Raw genomic sequence first — 20,380 nt, 5'->3', positions numbered from 1 at the left:
ATGTGAACATGAAAAATGTGATCCCTTGAGTTACCAGTGTGTCATTCCGGTATATTTTTCTGGATTGAAATCAGGGAACATTAACAGTGGAGAAAAAAGTATTAAATGTTATCAAGATGAAATGAAGAAACAGGGACAATTACGGTTTAGTTTATTTTGACATATTTATTCATATTTAAACATGTTTAAACTGCTATGTCTGGAAAGTCAATAACAATAAAAAAAAAACAAAACATTTTTTTCATCATTCATAAAAAGCTAAAATCAGGGACATTTTCGGGGACCGGGACTGAATTTACCAAACGATGTGACGCGTTTTTTAATAAAGTTGTTGTGTTGCTATCTTTAGCCATCATCTTTTTTTGATTTGCTTTTTTGGAAACCTGGGACATGTGGGACACATTTGTTGCACACCCACGTCATCAACTTGCATTAAACGCATTCATCATAAGAAGGCAAATTCTTATCATTGGAATTGTTTTTGGCGACATATCGTGTATGATGACTTATCGCACATTGCTACTGCTAATGCTAGCAGGGGAACGGTCCAAATCCTCTGCACATCATTCATTTAGCAACTTCACCAAACAAGAACAAGAAAGAGTCTGCAGACTATTAAATGCTCCTGTTGGTGCTGAGTTGCAGCCTGTTTTTATTCACATCAAGAATATAGATTTCATTACTTTCCACTGTTTTTTTTTTTTTACAGACGTCACCACAGACTTGTTGTGTGTTGCTACATAGCAGCAAAGAAAGTTGAGAAATTGTGCAATTACTCTGCAAGTCAATTTAAGTATCTGCTCTATTATTTTTAGTTTTGCCAAATATTCATCTCCTCCAGTAATATCCAATGCGCTCACAGGTTGGAACATGAGACATAACATCTTCATTTAACCAGATTTGACCATGTGCAGTAGGTTCAGGACGTAAATAAGGTTCACTGGTGTCAAAGTCCAAAGCTTTTTTCACACCCGCCGCCCTTTATGTTCTGTAATTCATTAATCCAGCCGGCCTGTGTTTGTCTCAACAAGTTCCTTCTCCCTCGCTGTGTTTTCTTGACTTCATTGACAGGGGTAATGAGTTTGTTTTGCATGGTTTGGGTATTAGAAAGACTTAGAAAGTGGCTTGTAACGAGGCCGACGGGATCGGCTACTGCCCGTCAAGATTATTTTCAACAGTATTATCAATAGGAGTGGCCGGCTAACAAACCGTGACAAGCCTCTTTTATACCAGAGTTGAACGCTTCAGTTTGAACCTCTCACCCAAAGCCTGGGGTTCTGGTTGTGCTGCAAAAAAGGGCAACAGGTTGTATTGTTTGCTGCACACATGCAATTATATTATTCATGTGCATGCATGCACAGAAAGAGAGATCAGGAGATTACTTGAACCTGCAGAACACACACACTCTGAGCCACTGATACTGCCTCTGGAATCAGTGAGATGAGTGAGTGGGCATCATGGACGAAGGTTCGGTGGTTGAGGGATCGAGGGCCAGGTTCATATTCGGTTATTGAGTTGATAGGTGAGTTGAAGGAGGAGGAGGAGGAGGGGGCTGTTTCCTTCCTGAGTTTGGTTGACCTTAGCAATCGACATGCTGCCCTCGAGAAGTCAGAGAACACCATGGGCTAACCAGCACCATGCGCCGCATCAGGATCAGACCAGTTCAAAGCAGGAGCGGCCGACGAGGCCAAAGTGGGACGATGGGAGGCTTCTCCTGGAAAAAAAAAAAAAAAAACACAACTGGTTCTGGCAGATTTAATCATCTGCAGCGAGCTCTGCGGTCGGGCTGTGTAAACTGGATGATGATGCCACGTATTTAAAACTCGTTTAAAGGGAGGTTGAAGTATTTGATGGCTGCACGTATGATGTCACGGCCTAGGTTAGGTTAGGTTAAACTTCTCTGAGAGGCTAAAATAAAGACACCACCGTCTCAAATCTTGTAAAATTTAAAGCTTAGACCATCGCTTCAGTTTAAATTGGTCCAAAGATTGACAGGCCCACCGTGTGCAGCTATTGCTCCCGGGCCATGACTGTCAAATGCTAGAATTTAATGCGAGCGCCTTAGTTGGACGGTCAATTTCCAACGAGCGTTTGACAGACAGATAAATGAGGAGAATGATAAAGGATGAAATGCCATCGACATTCCCGATTTTCTGCGTCCGAAGCGTTGCCAGATCAGTAGCTGTCCGACTAAACAATTCCCCGTCTTTGTCGTGCACAGTCTCTCATTGTGCAACGTCGACCCGGTCCCCTCACATCTACTGACTTATATCGTAAGTCGCGCTGCACGGCCACAGCTGACCTTCTCTCCTCAACCCCCTTTTTTTTTGCAAACACTACGTAGCATTGTAACCACGAAGGAAGTGTTAAAGTCGACTGTGTCTCTTTCTCCTCTGACCGACAAGAATTGGCCGCTTGTCTGTTGTGACTCCGTCTCCTGGAGAATCTGCCCCCCCCCCACCAGCTCCCCGAAAATACCAAGAGAACATTTCTTTGAGGTGATCTGGCATGTGTGAGCGACTCCGGTGGCAAGGGTGACCACAACACTTGCGCCTCCACTCGTGCCATCTATTCCTCGCCAAGAGCCGGTGCCCGGGAGTCGGGGTTTCATTGTGTCCTGGTGAGGATTTTTGGATTCTGTCGAGCAGAGTCGAGCCTTTCTCACAGCGACGCTATCTGCCATACAGTCGATGGTGGCAGGGGCTGAATTACTGCTTTGTGGCTCATTTGTTGCCCGTCAAAGGAAAAGTCAGTATTGTAGTTTTCAAATCTATGTGCTGCAGAATTCTTACACCAAGATGCAGAGAAGAAGTTAGGATTTTATATTAGACGACACACAGAGCTGCATTTTCCTTTAAGTCCCTTAAACTGTGCTAAATAAAATTAGTATTTAACCTCAATGTATGCATTAATTTCCATCTCTGCATGTGTTTATTTGTTTTAGGAAGAAAAGGTTAGTGGCTAAAGTTTCCCAAGATAAATCCTTGTTAAGAATCCCATATAATAAGCCATTGTTTATTCACTGGTTGCATATTTTAAAGACAATTTAGATCCAGAACAGAAAATAATAATAATAAATGACAATGACAACGGTAGACGGGGAGGAGGGATAAAGAAAGAGCCGGAGGAAGCCTGTGAGAGTGGAGAGAGGGAGCAGATGCTGAGAATGTGGCCTGGTCGATAAAAGAGATGGAGTTACTCCTCCGCACTCTCGGGTTTCTCTGGTTGACCTCTACGAGTGCTGATCACATTCTGCCGCAGAACAGACGCACGCTTGCACGTGCACGTGCACGCGCCTGCGCTCGTGTGCGACGTGCGAAATCACGTGCACCTGCACGCGGATTTAGGGGCGTGTCCGAAAGCAAGCGTGCGCGGTGAAACGAGATCGGGTCATGTAAGGTAGGAAACGAGCTGGAAGCCTGGAGGAGAAAAGAAAAACCAGTTTTAAATCATAAACGTCAAAGGCACATCAACTAAACAGAGGGAAGGATTTACTGTTGTCAGTGATCAGGTGCAACAAAGAAGAGAAAGTGCAACGCTAAGACTGGACAAGAGGGCGCGGTTAAATTAGAGACATTAGTGAAACAAAGCTAAACACATGGACCAGTTCTTTTAGAAAAGGAAAAAAGAAAAGTCTGATTCCTTAAGTAAAACCACAAGACGACAACAAATCAACACCCAGTTTCTAAATGTTTTAGCTTCTTCTCATTTCAGCTTTTTAAAAAAAAGATATTTAGGAAAAAGTAAACTGAATGTAGTTCATGAGCATTTTACTCATTCATGGTCTTGGTCTCTTCTGAAAGTCAAGACTGAAGTTTCTATCAGAAAAGTCAGAATCACTCTATGTGGTTTAGTTCTGGAGGAATCAAAGTTAAAAAAATAAAAATAACAAGTTTCAGGGTTTAAAAATGCGTTGGTTGAATCTTTAACTTTTATCAATGAAACCAGAAGAACTAAATGACATATTGCATCATGCAGCATTTACTCTCATGTCCAGAGCTCTGTTTGGTTCAAAAAGCTATCCCATATACCACCCAGAGGACGAATATATCTTCTCTTTTAAGCTTCAGATGATGAAAATATAGTGTGTATACCACAGTTTATAAAGATATATTACAGGGTGTGGCTCCTAAGGTACGAAGTGATTTGCGAAAGGAGGCAGCTTCAAGGTTTTCTGCTCCTGTCTAAACTGCTCTCACGATAGGAAAATGTGTAAATGTTCTCAGGCCATAAAACAAGCGCTCGCAGGTCGCAGTTATAAACAATCACTTCATAAATGATGAAACACGATCACAGATGTAATAAAAAAAAAATGTTCACACAGAGCTCAGGCACTGGGGTGAACTCTAAGTCAACACTAGTGAAGAGCGAATCCTGGATGAAACCATGATTCCTCGTGCATTTGTTTAAATAGAACAAATGCATCGATGTGTTTAGTCTGGTTCCTCGTTTCAACTCATCTCCAACTTTGCTGAGAACGAACGTGTTGCAGGAAAGGCTCCATTCTGTGCGTAGTTGTTTTATTCTAACGTTGCACTGTTGAAACTTAATTGTAATTTTGCACAGTTTACATTTATATTGGCGCGAGTTTGAGAGAGAAAAAGACAAACGTTTCCCCTCTGAGAATTGTTGATGAAATGATTGTTTTCCTGTCTCAAATCAGTGGTTTTAGAGAAGTAAATAACATTTAAACCATCTTGTGACAATTCAACGTTCTGCTGGGAAACTGCTGGATCTGGTATTCATTAGACATGTAGCACTGACCTAGACCAAACCAGAGCCATATATTAGAGAGAGTCTGTCCAACTCTAATCATGGCGCCATGTTTGCTACATCAGAGATTAGATTCTACAGTGTAACTCTATGGGTTGATGTGTTATGTTGAATGAAATGTCTTATTTCCACCATTAACCGGCCTATAAATGTTATTGCCAACGTCTGTAAATATGTAAAAGGTCCTCACTTAAATATCCCAGCGTCTACTTCCTTTAAATATCTTAAATGAGCCTTTGTAGCCCAATCACCTCATCAGTCATGGAGCTGTGTTTACCTTCTCCTCAGTCTCCGTCTTCATCCATCACCGTTAAAAGTTAGAAATTACTCAGAAAAATTAGAAATACTCAGAAATTGTGAAAATTAAACTCACCTTACTGTTATTTAGTATTAGCATTAGCATGCTAGCCATAATAACTTAGTAATAACTGAGGTTACGTGTCAGTTAAATGTGTCCGTCTACATGGACATAAATTACATGACACATGGGTTTCACAGTATATATGACGCTAGCTGCTATTTTTCTAAGCCTTTAGTCTGAATAACTAGCTAGCATAAGGTTAGCATAAGGCTAGGCTAACTTCAAACTTCATTCATGAGATCAACGTTCACATTAATGATGGTGTGACTTTATTTTTCTATGTAAAATCTTAACAAACGTCAAAGAGAGACATTGACATTTACCTCATCACATAATAGAGAGAAACCAGTTTGACATCCAGTTCTTCCTTTTAATCTTCTGCTCCATAACTTTCTCCGTTTTTGTTCACTGGGGAAACGGTGGAGTTTCCTCCGTGTTTTCCTGATCCTGTGCTGGAGCCGTAGGCTGAGCACTGTGGCATATTTTAACTTTAAATCCAACTTTATTCTCTGTTATTGCCACTTCTCTATGGATGAATATTGGTTAGATGCATCCAACATGGCGCCCATGAGACATGTGACCAGCTCAGAACCAATCAGCATAGAGTGACAGCTCAGACGCTCTGTTCTCTGGTTGGACAGACTCTCTCTAATATACGCTCTGGACCAGACACCACAGGACGCCCTCAGAAGGTCCATGTCCGTTCTCTGATGACCTCATGACCTGCACAGTATTGGGAAGGTGGTCATAATGTTATGTCTGATCGGGGTATGAATGAGTGGGTGGAGCTTGTGTTCAGGGTCTGACTGACTCAGTAACTGGAATGACTCAAAAACCTTTTCTGAGAAGTGACTCGTATGAAGTTTCCCGTAACAGAATGACTTGACATTTAAACAGATGCACTGATCAGAACCAGTTAAAGGTGATAACGGGGTCTATGAAGACGGGGTCTAAGAAGACGGGGTCTAAGAAGACCCGGTCTGTGAAGACCAGGTCTATGAAGACCAGGTCTATGAAGACCAGGCCTGTGAAGACCAGGTCTATGAAGACCAGGTCTATGAAGGGGCTGCACGTGGATCAAAACATGAGCATGACGCACAGATACAGAATAAAAAAGTGGTGTTTCAGCTTCTTGCTTCCGGCTCTGCTCAGCTGTAATCACATGCAACATAAAAGCGAGTCCCTCCTTCTCCAGACTCAGCCTTTTTTTAAGTATATGTTGTGGAAACAGCAGCAACACCTGTTTGAGTCTGCGAGAGGCTGGAGTGAGGAGGAATGGGGAGTTGAGCCCAGGTGTGGCTGCTGCAGACACGGCCGACATGCACCGGTTACAGAGGCACGAGGCAACAAGTCCTTTCTATATAATTACTCTGTAGGTATTAGTTTGAATATTTCCCGTCACAAGTTCATCAGATACCAGACAAAGACACACGAGGGGAAAATTCCAGTAATTTCATTAACAGCCACGAGTTTTGCTTAACAACAGATATTATAAATGTTTTTTTTACACAGTTGACTTAACCTGCTATTACGAAAAGCTCTTTATGACTTTAATGACGGGTTTGTTATGTTCTGACCAGGTTGTGAGTGAGTGTGTGGGTGGTAGATTCAGGACGTGTTGAGGAAGGACTTCAGGAAATTAATGATGACAACATGTGATCTCAATAAAAACCTGCAGCAAGCTTTTTAATTTATGAACTTTTCATGTCTCCAGGCTCAAACTCCTTTAAACTAAGCGTTAAACTACAGCGGCGGTGATGTGCCATACGTTTTAAATGACGTGCGACACGCAGCCACGTAGACTCCTAACGTATCATGACATGTGCATGAGTCTTAAAAGTATTTAAGTGATGACAAACGACACCCAGAGAGGAATATGCTCAACTCTTAGACCAGAAAACGAGGGTTTGCAGTAATAATGAACAGCAACAGGATCACAGAACACAAATATCCAGCTAGACAACATCAAAGATGTTCCCATTCTCACTGCATATGTTTAAATAGAACAAACGAATGTGTTTAGTCTTAGTCTGGGTTCTTGTTTCAACTCAACTCCCACGTTCCGTTCCTGCTGTGAACAAACAAATCACTCTACATAGTTGTTTTATTTGAATGCTGCACTCTTGAACCGTTCGTTTATTGTGTTGTTTTTTGTTTTTTTTTTGTTTTTTTGCACTGACCCTCATGTGACACACGGCTCTGCAGACTCTTTTTTTTTAAGTGGTGACAAACGTCGCCCAAATTCAAGCGAAGTGGAGAAAAGAAAACAATGGAACAATAGAAGGTCTCGCATCTTATCATTCAGTTTGTTTGGTTGTGTGTCTAAGAACGCGTCCACACGAATACGACTTTTAGGCCGACTGTCGTGATGGATCCAGATTTTTCGGTGTCTGCAACCTTTTTGAATCCAGGTCCCAAAAAATCCCCCTCAACGTCTCATAACAACATGATTGTTGGGTGGCTGGTTCCAATATAAACTGTTGCTTCACCACTACGATGAACTAAAAGGGTTTATAGGTGAAATCCAGACTGTGTGTTTGTACAACCTCCAGGTCGAAGCTGTAGTTCATCGAGTGGCCACTAGAGGCTCCAAAATGGAGCAAATCCCCATAGACCCCCATGTTAAAAAGCCCAACTTTACAGCATCATTAAACATGTTTACAGCCTGGTACAAAAATGATTTTCAATAGTTTATTTCACTATTCATGACGACTGTTGCATTTTTTGTTATTAAGGTTTAATTTTCTGCATAATTAAGGGCTTTCTGCTTTGAGTGACAGGTGTTAGCTTGCGCTAACAGGTAGCAAAGAGTTAGGTGGGCGGGTCTCAATGTCCAGGCTGCTTTAGCTCCATCCCAACACGACCCCCCCATGTTAATATCTGGAGTATCCGAGTGTGGGCGGAGTAAAGCTCATCCAACATGGTGACTGCAGGCTCCGCCCACTTCTGGCTTAATTTTCGAGGTTCAGAATGTGTTTAGCGCCACACATAGGCCTGGGATATGTACTACAGCCTCCTTCACGCAGAAGTTCTCGAAACAGCGTCAAGGAAAAACGGGAGAAGAAAAAGATGTTTTTGCTTCGTGTGGACGTGGCCTAAACCTCAAAAAGCAAATCCACCACATAAACGAACCATTGTGGTTTTCTCTAGTTATGTTTAATAACATTTTCTCACACTGAACTTGTTGTTTGTGGCAGAAAAAAAGGGGGATTTAAATACTAATCCTTTATAATTTTCCTCCTAAAATTGCACTAGATCCTCTCCCATGGGTGCAGAATAAGTGGCTCGTTGTTGCATTGATCATGATGTCTCAGTCTGAGAGCCCTGGTCCAGTAACCACTGAGCACTATGTGGACTGGAAACAAGCTGAGCTCAGCAGGAGGAGGAGGAGGAGGAGGAGGAGGTCAGTCCCCTCCCCTGAAGCCGGACCGTCCCATGTACAAGTGGTTCAGTAGAGGCACTCAGGGCTTTGTTTTTTTTTTATTGCTGACCATCGGCGAAGGGAGGGAATGGATGAGTTAAAAGATTGATCTGATAGATTCATGATTAATAAAAACCATTAGAGGTTCGACTGTATGTGAGGCTGGAGTGACGTGAGAAAAGAAAAAAGTTACTGAAGAGACGGAGAAGTCCTGATAGAGCTGAGTGAAAATGGGGGGAGGATTGAAGGACGAGGAGAATGGATGGGAGGATGGGGAAGGGGGAGGGGGGGTGGACAAAGAAGATCTCTGTCAATGAATGGTGTCTCATTTCCTCTGTGTGTGTTGGACGGTCAAAGACAAGTGCAGTGGTGGACGTATGTGGCTTAAAGAGGACGAGATGAAGGAACTGGACGTTAAGATAAATATCATAGTTATAGTATCGACCAGTGAAGCTATAAACCATATATTTGTCTTCTCCTCTTAAGACCTGGTTTGTTTCCGCAGGATATTATCTTTAACCCTTTATAAGGCACCTCATCGAAATAACTGTAAATCCTAAAGTTTAACCCTGGAGTCTTATTATCGCACTAGATTCTCTTTCCTTTTTTTTTAAAAAAAAAAAAGAGATTAATGATTTTAGATAAGATTCAACTTTATTGTCATTATCAATCTTTATTCATGAAGCACTTTAAAACAACACGGTTGGACCAAAGTGCTGTTCAGATAAATTAGGGCAAATAAAACAATATTAAAATCATAAGACCTAACATCTCAAACTGAGTTAAAAGCCAAAGGAAAAAACAAAAGAGTTTTAAGAGAGGATTTTTTAAAGACGTGTTCAGGTACAGAGGAACAAAATGCAGCTTAGCATCTAACCAGAAGTGCATGAAAAATATGATGTATGAGATGTGTGGTACAGGTTGATTTTACAGCATATGCGAACCATATCTGGTTCCTGGTCCTCAACCCTTTGACTGGCATTGTCATCTTTTTTGTAGTAGTAGGAGACAATAAAATGCTTCATTTCTAACCATTGTTTTTATGCTTCTTAAGCTACGGTGCTTTTGCACAGATGCTCAGTGTGGACGTCAAAGGGTTAAACAAAAGTAAACATGTATTTGTCACATCAGAGCTGATGGACCTTGTAGAACACGTTAGACCCTGAGAGGAACTATATGATGAAGAAGTTTGTTCCCTATAAAGAGTTAATGTAAAGCAAGAGTTAAGGAAACAGCAGCTGAGCATCACATGAAGTCAACAAGACTTCAACCTTTAACGAGGTTGAATGTCTTTCTTTTTTTTTTCCCCAGAAACATTAATCCATTAATCATCTTTTGCACCAGTGAACATCTAACAGTTTCATTCCACACATGACAAACACATTTAACCTTGTTTCCTTTGAAGAAATACCATGTGTGCATTCTTTTAGTTCTGCTAGCTAGCTTCAGTTTGGCTAAAGTCGGCTTTGTTTTTGTTAGTTGTAGTGTTCAACACGCTAGCGTCACCTACTGCTAAAGCTAAATTAAATGAATGAACAGCCTTGTTAATGTAAATTAGCAAAATGAATGAATGAAAGTTTATTTGAACCCAGAATAAAAGTTGCCGCTCCGCAGTAGCTCGGATCAATCCTATCTTAATGCGACTGATCATAAAAAGTTTACACCTGCAATTAAACTCTGAATGTGTTTACACACCCATAAAATTTATACTACATGACCGGCCTCAAAAGAGTTTTTTCTTGCCACCGTCGCCTTCGTGTTTGTTCTGGAGGTTTCAGGTCTGGTTCAGCAAAGCGTCTCGAGGTTATTTGTATAACACCTGAAGGTTTAACCATGTGACTGACTCGACTCTCAGGAAAATAAAGCGCCAACAAAGTAGCAGGAAGATGCTGCACTAAAAACTAATTCATTTGCAGCAGCATCGTCCTTTAGGTGGTAAAAATAAGCCAGTGGCCTCGAAGGTTATGAACGATGGACGCAGCACAATGAGGTGACATTAGTCTCAGTGAACTGCTGTAAACAACTTATCCTCAAAGCTCCTTCATCCATCTCAATAATAATAATAAAAAATAATGTCTTCACCTCCTTAGTGAAGAATGGCCGCCGTGCACTCCAGCTGCTCTCCTGAGGTATTCAGAGCCCGTGGAAGCCAACGGGGTTATTTCCTGTTGGTGATGTGAGTAACTGTGAGTGAGTGACAGGCGAGGATTGGTTTCCACATCCGCGGTGAGCAGCGCTCACGTCTGCTAATGGTCGCAGGGAATGTGGGCTCAACTGGATGGACAAACTCGCACTTAGACTCATTAATGGCTCCCCGGAGAGGAAGGTGGGTTTGGGCGGGTGGGGGGGGGCCGAGAGATGTGGGATGTAATGAGTGTGTGCATACATGGAAGCCAAAAAAAAGTAATATACAAGCTATTATTTGTTGCCACATTTCCCCTTTGGAGATGATTTTATAACCATACACAGATCAGGCATAACATTGTGACATTATGTGAGGGGGAGGGGCCTCTGTGGATCATCCCACGCATACTTGGATCAGTTCGGGAATTAGTGAATTTGGAGGTCCAAGAGTCCAAGAGTTTCCCAGCAGAACACTGAATCATCACAAGATTCACTTCTACCGGTCATAATGTTATGGATGATCAGTGTAGGCTGGAAGTATCTTCACATGGAGGGAGTCTGAAGCTCTACACTCAATCTCTTACCTTTACCTTCGATTATGAGGAGGTTTGAGGAAAAATCTATAATTGACATTATGTCTTTAGGTCCTGTTGCTAAATAGTGAGACTTTTTGTTTTTTTGAACAAATCCTCAAAGAATCATCATTAAACTTCCACAGCTGACACCTGTGCCATCTCTAACAATCAAGCAGCTGTTTGCAGCCTCCACAAACCCAGATACGGAGCCACGGGGAGGGAGTGCGGGGTGTGGAAATTGGCCTCTGTTTGCTTAAATGTCCGTTCCATATCTGAAATGAGGCATCTTATTGTTTTATTGAAGAGTTTAACGAGCTCCCTCCCTCTTTCCCTCCCTGTGTCTTATTCCCGGCAGTGACTGCCACGACTTTCACTTCTGTTTCCTCCACGACGCCCTACGACGACCTGCTGCCGAACGACACCCCCCCGGAGGAGCCCCCAGAAAGCACCCCCACCACCAACAACAACAACGGAGACACCCAGGAGCTTCTGTACCAGGGTCTGAACGATAAACTCATCCCCATCTACTGCTCCATCCTGGCAGCCATGGTCGCCGGGCTCGTGGCCTTCATCATCTTCAAGAAGTAAGAGCGACGCAGCATCACTTAAACTAGAAAAGTTTCAAATTTTCACACCAACTAGTATCTAATTATGAGAATAAAAGTATAAATGTAGCAGAATAAGAAGCTGAAACAAACCTAAAACTTAATGTCCCCATATGAGGACGCAGGGACTCAGGAGGTTAAAGGAAGAAGATACTGAACGTAGTTTCAGGAAACCATTATGTTTGCCTTCAATTTTGTTTTACTTACTAATACAATATAAATAGAAAAATAACGTCAGGCTAACGATTTAAGATTCTCTTGCTTGTGTTTTCATCTTTCGTGATGATAAACCAATAAAATAAACCACAGCTTTCTTAAAAAGCCAACTAATGGATTCATCTAGAAACATCTGCCCATTCATAAAAAGCTGGTAATACAACTCGTGTACGGTGCACTGAAAATGTATATTTTATTATATAATCAAATGTTGGAATAAAAATGTGTAAAATACTCTGTTAAACTGAGTCATAGCTGCAACACTGAGACCCAGAACTAACTAGATCATCTTAGATTTATCTCCCGACACACTAGACTTACAACTATTGCTCCAAATCTCAAAACGTGCATCAAATATAATTTCATATTTAATGAAATCCTCTCACGCCATTGTCCCGTGGGTCACAATATGTTCGACTGTCCCTCCTTCCACTCCCCATGTTAAATGTTTAATGCACAATATGCTCGGTCCACTGTGAATGTGTCGGGGTTTGAACGTTGGTAAATTCACATCAACACGACGGCTTCAGGACAAATGTGAAGCTGCATCTTGTTAAAAGCTGCAGCCTCTTCTGACCAGAGTCAATATAGCTTCAGTCAAAACTTGCTTCTGATTTTCCTCGTGTCTTCAGAGGAATTCACTTCAGCTGCTACACATCTCTATTATGTCACTATATTTATCGTCTAATGCTCCTTCAGAGCTTCCGTCAGAGCTCTGCGTTGTGGATTACTCAGCTGTTCTTGGCACAGGATCCAAACCACAATTCTTTTGAAAGTTACACACCTCCTTAGCGTTTCTAACAATGCGGAATAATCCCGAGGGTGGCTTTTAATTGAGGCGGGTGTGTGCAGAACTCTTAAAGCATATGTGCACGTAGGCTTGTTTTTTTGTTATTTAAGTTATGGCTGCGCTGTGTACACATGTCTTGGTGAGAACTGAACCTTTTTGCAGATTTAGTTTCAAGGTTTCAAGGCCCCAGTTTGCGCTCAGCTACAAAAGATTCAGCTTCAGGTTAATGTAATCCAATCTCCCTTTGCAGTTTTTGGTTATGGGTTATGTACAGCCTGTATAAAAACAGGCTGCACCTCTGCACCATCAATAGGCCTCTATATGTGTCCTTAGCGTAGCTCGACTGGCACTTAAGTCGAGTTTTTTCTGTTTTTAATTCTCGCTCAGATGGAATAGCTGCAAGCAGAACAAGCAAGGGGCCAACAACTGCACAGCCAACCAGAACCAGACACCGTCACCCGAGGGGGAGAAGCTCCACAGTGACAGCGGCATTTCCGTGGACAGCCAAAGTCTGCAGGACCAGCAGGGCCAGAGCCAGGCACAGACAGGTAACACACAAGGCCTGTAGAATATCTGCATACAAGCTCCGCTCTGTGTCACCGAGAAATACAACAGCCCTCATTTATCAAGTTAAATTTGGTGTTTGCACAAAAGCTGTGTTTATCTTGTGCTAAATTCCTCCAGCCATGAGCTTCTTCTAAACCATAAATAAGTGTATTGAAAGGCATGTACATGAACTAAGCACTGCACGACTAAGATTTACCAGCATGTTGTCAAAAGAAAAGGGATCCTTCTCAGGAATGAGCCGCCTGCTGGATTGGTTGACTCCCTGACGCCACGACTATGACCTTTTCAGACTTACTGTAGCAAATCAGCAAACAAGGATTCCAACAGTGACAGAGTCTACCGTGTTTATTTGGCTGCACATCTTCAGTCCCAACCTGACAAACCGGTTTTAGAGAATTTACGACCTTGTGTAAAGGAGGCGAAACAAACTAGATGCCAATCTTTTAATATTCAGCGTCAGACAATTTTGCATAAATAAAAGGCCCTTCACTGTGGACTCCTAAATTCCCTTCTTGCCTTTGTTGTCTTCTGCTAGAGTCAAATTGATTTGGTCCAATAAATTTCTTTCAGTCAGAGTTAATGTAGCATGGAGAGGAGTGTTCTCTACTCCAGAAATGTTCTGGTCCTCCAACGCTGCCATTAACTCCCTAACCCTCTCTGGAAGATTAGTCTCCAGAAAGCTGTTGTTGTTGTTTGGGTGCATCAAATAAAGTAATTCTGATTCTGATCCTTTTCCTTTGGTAGTATTGTATGAAAATCAACTACTACCACCTCATGAAACATCCACATTGCATAATTCTTTTTCTTTTCTTTTCTTTTTTTTACATTAGACATTAAAACAGAAGGAGAGTAAGGTGATGTTTTGATGCTATAAATAACTACAAAATGGCACACTGGGGATAATTTTAAAAATGCCTGGATGAGTGCCCTGATACCAATCAGGAAGTTGTTGTTGCTCATGCAAACCTGATAACTTTGTATGTTTACTCAAAACAAACTAGTACTTCTGTTGCAGAGACAGGTATAAACAAGTGTTGACAGCCACTTGTAAGAGTTCACCAAGAGGATGCAGGTTGAATCCATTCTTGTGTTGAGATGTTCAGTCTGGAGCTATGATTGAACCTGTGACGTAGCAACTAGGGTCCAAATGCAAGACAAGAAGCGAAGGCAACAGATTGGCTTCAACACAAAACTCAAAAACCAAAAATGAAGGGATGGCAGGATAATCCAAAAAAGAAACAGGTAAAGACCAAAACCGAGGACGAAACACAAGGAGAAAAAACAAAGCAGAAACCAATCCAACAATGGGGGCAAAAACACAGGAAGTAAAGCAAGACAAGAAACATCAGGTCAAAGTGATGCGTCCTGCATGTAACGTTAACTTTGATAATGCTTTTAGGAAGCTTTGAATATAAAACTGTGTCATCTGCATAAAAAGTGATATTTCCAACGTTTTTTATTGTGCACTAATTTGATTTTTAACCATTTTGTGTAGTGGTGAGACGAAGTGAACGAAGTGGACTTTAACTTAAGCAGAAGGAATAATTTAACCAAGTTTCAAAATCCTGTTGCAGTGCAAAGTATTTAAAGGTTCATTATCAACCAGGCACTGGATTTGGAGTAATTTTTGGAGAATGAACAAGCTGCTTTCCTACAGCAAGGACTTCCGCATGACTTTAATAATTCCCCAAGAAAAATCTACTTGGCACTTATATTATTGGAAATATCTCATAATTTGTGTTGTTTTTTTGATTGTTTGTTTGTTTTGTTTTTTGAAAAAAATTGCGATGCCATCAAAAAAATGGCATATGAAGGGTTAAGAGTCAGACATTAATCAAACTTTTGGTATTATTTATGATTAGTACTGGTTACACAGTGTATAAATGGAGCATTTGAGTTTGAAATACAAAAACTTGCTAAAAAAAAATACACACTTTTGCCAAATATGATGGCAAAAAAGCAGAACTACCACAAAGTTATCAAAAGATAAAATGGAAACAGAGATTTTTTTGTCTTATCAGGGCGTGAGGGTTCATTTCATTGCCACTCCTTTACTGAGTTTAAATTTAGTTAGTTTAAATAAGTTGTTAATGCTGATCAGATGCTTAGCGAGCTGCATGTTTGTGGTTCTCTTCTGCAGTTGTGACCATGGACGAAGAGCCTTGCCTGCTGCTTCCTCTCCACACCAGAGAGAAGGTGGAGAAGCTCCTGTTCCAGGGCGGCGAAGGGGACGACTGCGACCACATGCATGACAGCGACTGGTGCAACCTGGCAGGGCTCCTGGGATACGAGGAGGAGCGGATCGCGACCTTCCGCCAGGAGGAGCATCCCGTCCGGGCGCTGCTGACCGACTGGGCGAGCAAAGAAAGCGCCAGCATCGACATGCTCTGCACAGCCCTGCGCAAGATAAACCGAGAGGACGTCGCCCAGAGCCTGGTGCTCAGCCCGACGAAGCCCACCGCCACGTCCGTAGTGTAGCTTCAGGCTCAACTGTGAGCATCACCTTAAACACCTGAACCTTAAGCTTAAAGTATTCTTCCAAGGATTCCCTTTACTTCACATAATTTATGCTAAAACCTGCTTGAAGACGGCAGTCAGAGTGATGACCCAGTCCTAATAAATCATTTAATCAAAGGGTAAGACGCAGAATCAGATGAGTGTAAGGGAAGCTGTGCACTTAACTTCAGGATGTCTTCGTGATCATTTATTCTCAACAACTCACAGTCTACGTGAAAAGAAAACGTCTCAGTATCTATAATCATTCCTGCCTGGATCTCACTCTATTTGAGCTCAGCATCTTCTGACTTCATAAACCGCGGAGCAGCAGTGAACTTTGACCTGTGGATACTCGGTGCCTGCATTCCTCCAACCTGATCCTCTGCTTCTTCTTTTTTTTTATTCTCTTATGAACTTCATTCTTAAACATGCAAAGTCAGCGTGGGCCTTATAGCATTCAATAAGCCTGTGTTGCACTTCCAGTGTGTTCTCAGATCTGCGCTACCAAAGAGGAGGTTACAGGCCGTACCTGCCGGGCGACTTTACTCACACGCCACGTTGGAATTTTTTTGTTGAGAAATGACTCGTGTCTGTTACTGCTACTGGATGAGTCCTGCATACCTCAGAGTATCTGGATCTTTGCAAACATGACAAGCAGAGAAAAGATGCATTTCAAGTGAACGTGTTGTGCTCCAGCCAAAGGTTATTTACTCCTACTCTAATGATTTGCATTAGATTTAAGACGCTGAGCAGCAGCAGCAGCAGCAGCACTCGTGGAACTTCTTCAGCTTCAACTTCTTCTTCTTCCTAAGTGATTCCTGCAGACTTTTCCTTTTCCAACAAGTGCTATAAGAACTGTTGGCTGGACTTCGCCGACTAGGTGGTCTGTGGGGGCCACATAGACTCCTTCACGCTGACCCAGAAAAGGGAAGGAAGGTGGAAGCTCAAGTTACCCAACAACAACAACCTAGTGTAAACTGTATGTACGTAGGCAGACAAGTGCACCCACCTAATGTAGACATACTTGACATACATGTACACATACAGTAGTGTAGCCATGCATGCATGTACTGTACTATACAAACACACACTCACACACACACACACACATGTGCAAACACGCCTTCAGACGTATGCATTTACATTCTTGTCCGGTGTGGACGGTGGCTCTGTCATGAGGGGAACGTATACTGTCGATATTAAACAATATGAGGTGTCGAATTATGCTGAAGCTCATTGGATTTGCAACGTGTAAAAAAAAGATGCTAGTAACTCACAATGTGGTGCACGAAAAAACATAAAAATAAAAAGATAGAAAGTTTGATCAGGATGCAAAAGAAAAATCAAGGGTTTCTCGTTTTCAGTGGCTTAAATTTCTCAGGGTATCTCGAATGTCGTCGTTGCTACTCAGCAGGTTTTACGCTAACAACTAAATAAATGAACAATCTGTACAGAAATGGCGCTGCGCTTTAATCGTAAGCAGTGACTCTTGCGGCTGACAATCTTTCAAACACACGAAGACAAAAAAGAAAAGAAAAGAAAAGAAAAGAGGTGTCTTGTTTCCTCTTTGTTGGGAACAATGGGACGGATTCAGACGAGGGGAAACGTTTTAAATTACTGAAACGTAGGAGATTTGCATCCCCACTAATCGGCCCGTTAAACCATGCGTTCCTCTCCTCATGACAGAATGTGCTTTTTAATCTGTGTTAAATCAGAAACTAGGACCCACGTTGTTTTTGAAGGAGCAAGTAGTTTACTATGTTTAAACCTATATCACCAACTAACCCCTAGCATACCGAGCTTTACCCGTAGTGTTACTTTAAATGAAGGTATTCCTGATTTTTTATTTTATTTTGTATTTTAATTCCCACATAACAGTTGTATTATTATATTTCTATTCTAGATTGTAGCACTTAAACGTGTCCTTACTCTGTGTCTGTGCTTTATGTTTTTTTTTTTTTTGCATCACAAGTGCCTGGGAACTATTTCAGGTGTCTGACTGATGTTGTACAATTTTAGTTTTCTTTTTTCTTTTTTTTTTCCTTTTTTTAATCTTGTAAATAATTTGTCTTTTTTTCTAAAGTTTTGTTCTAGCCGAAGCCTTGACGGCGCCACTGTACAATATGTATGTAAACAGGATTTTGTTACACTTTCAGTGCTGCGCTACAATTTGTGAAAGGGAAAGAAGGGCAAAGGGAAGGGGGAGGGAGGGTACTCGGTGCATTTCACCACGGGGCCGTATTTAAATTATCTTTAGCATTAATCAGAGTCGCAAAGATCTAAGCAGTTAAAGCTCGAGAGGCCATTAAACTGAGTCAAGAACGCAAGATTATAATCAGCTACACGATGGTTTGAGTGAGCTGTGGTACAAAACGTTTATATTTTTGGCCATTTTGAGAAATATATTTACACGCTTTCTTGCTGAGAAATAATAAACGAAGCTACAGACAAAACTAAAAAAACAGGAAAACAGCTGTGGCCTTGCTACTTCCTCTCCTTTATGCTAATATAACTACAGATTATTCTTTTGAACAGAATGTGAAATGTGCTCACTTGAAGGACATTTGCAGCAGCTGATAGTTACACCAGTTAGTACTCACACATACTCTTTCACATATAGGTCACAGTATATACATATACACACATATATAGAGATAGAAACTAGTCCGTAGAACGTACGTGGCTCAGGTTTTAGGAAACAAGGTGAATGAGAGATTCATGTTCTCAGCTTGAAAGTGTGAAAACTTTGCACCAGCATGACGTTAAGTTGCTAATATATTAAAAAAATAAATAAAAAAATAGCGATGCTATGCTTCATTAATAGCTCAATTTATTATTTGGTAGCCCCTGCAAGAATCAGGACGCTAACCACCACAACACTGGTGGTTTTACTGATTACCTCACAGCAAGTTCTACAATTTCCCCATTGTAGGACAAATAAAGGTCTAATTCTAATTCTAATTCTAAATCTAATTCTAAATCTAAATCTAAATCTAAATCAAATTTTTATTAAAGGTGCTGGGTTTGAACCATAGACTGTATATAAATATGGGCAATGTGTCTACGCTACTTTGTCGGCAACACATGCAGCACCATCTTGTGAGGGCGGAGCCACGATATCGATGCCCCGCCCACACTTCCTCCAGACTCGCACGTTTGCCTTACCTCCACCAATTACAAGAAAATGTTGGATCGTACACTGTACTTACAGCTCTCCCTGCTTTATGGACCGGTTGGCATGGCAACTGGTGGTCACCATTACATCACATCTTGTTTCTATGGCGTCGAATAACGAACTAAAATAAACTAACTTGACACTTGAACATTCATCAAAAATGACTTAAACCATACTTGAAAAAATAAATTTTTTTGAAGTGTATTTTAGTGTTTTAGTGCCGCCCGCTAACACGGAGGGGGTGGAGCTTATTACCTATATTGCAGCCTCCAGCCACCAGGGGGAGCTCTGCTAGCTTTGGCTTCACTGTAGAGGAGCAGTTCCTCCGTCCATCTTTATATAGAGAGAGAGAGTCTATGGTTCGAATCCATGGGCCGACTGATGTCCTGCCCGGTGATAGACTGGAGACAGTTCATCCTCTGTCCATAATAAACTGTTAAAAAACAATGTCCTCGCGGTCAGAAGCTGCAACCTGACAGTATTTGTTTAGTTCATTGATCAACCAGACATTGAATCACTTCTGCAGTAAAAACCAACTGAAGGTGAACATGATGTAATATTGCACTTGAGAGACAAAGTACAAGGCGATCGTGCAAATGGGAGGGATTTAATAATAATAATGATAATAATAATAATAATAATATTAATAATGAGTCCTGGTAATGTAGCTCATAGTGACAAGACTGACAGTGCACCACTGAATTGTACAGCTCTGAGGGACAGTGAATGTACCTTGTATACTAATGCATATACTATTCTATACGTAATGTGAATTTGCTAAATTCTTACAGCAGACGAGCAGTAAAAGCAACAATAAAGGTCTTGAATTGACACTCATCTCTGTATTGATTCCACATAGAAACCTGAAGTGCTCAAAAACATATGAATACATGTGAATAAAAATAAAACAATAAATAAATAAACCTGCAAACTTGACTTATTATTGTAAAGAAATGTTATTAGTTTTAGTCATATAAATATTAATTATAAGATCCTATTCATGTGCATGGTATTAAATGGTTTAATTCATATTTATTATTTTGTTTTTATTTTTAAAGTCAATAATAATAAACAACTTCACATTATAGAGAGTATTCATCATATATTAAATTATTTAGAATTTATTTGTTAATTTTGCACATTATTTGTTGGATTGTGTATATTTTTATGTATTTAATACATTATATGCTGGAGTTCACAGTGGCTTTGAATGCTTTATTTATTTATTTTTAATATTTGGCCCCGAGGACTGAAAATGCCTGCGCATATGTTTCCCC

The 20,380-nt window shown here is 41.1% G+C and overlaps 1 protein-coding gene across 1 annotated transcript in view; it reads left to right on the top strand.

The window, feature by feature from the left end:
- ngfrb (nerve growth factor receptor b) overlaps positions 1 to 20,026 on the top strand; it is a 42,404-nt gene extending 22,378 nt beyond the window's left edge. The window contains exons 4-6 of the mRNA XM_047609973.1: positions 11,610 to 11,838; positions 13,253 to 13,413; positions 15,573 to 20,026. Of these exons, the coding sequence (XP_047465929.1) occupies positions 11,610 to 11,838; positions 13,253 to 13,413; positions 15,573 to 15,910 (728 nt within the window). The 3' untranslated portion in view covers positions 15,911 to 20,026. The remainder of the gene's footprint in view (positions 1 to 11,609; positions 11,839 to 13,252; positions 13,414 to 15,572) is intronic.
- Positions 20,027 to 20,380: the final 354 nt, after the last annotated feature.

The sequence above is a fragment of the Mugil cephalus genome, chromosome 16 (assembly GCF_022458985.1).
Source record: "Mugil cephalus isolate CIBA_MC_2020 chromosome 16, CIBA_Mcephalus_1.1, whole genome shotgun sequence".
Lineage (NCBI taxonomy): Eukaryota > Metazoa > Chordata > Actinopteri > Mugiliformes > Mugilidae > Mugil > Mugil cephalus.
The sequence above is the reverse complement of the archived record's forward strand: the minus strand, read 5'-3'. Positions and strand labels throughout refer to the sequence as shown.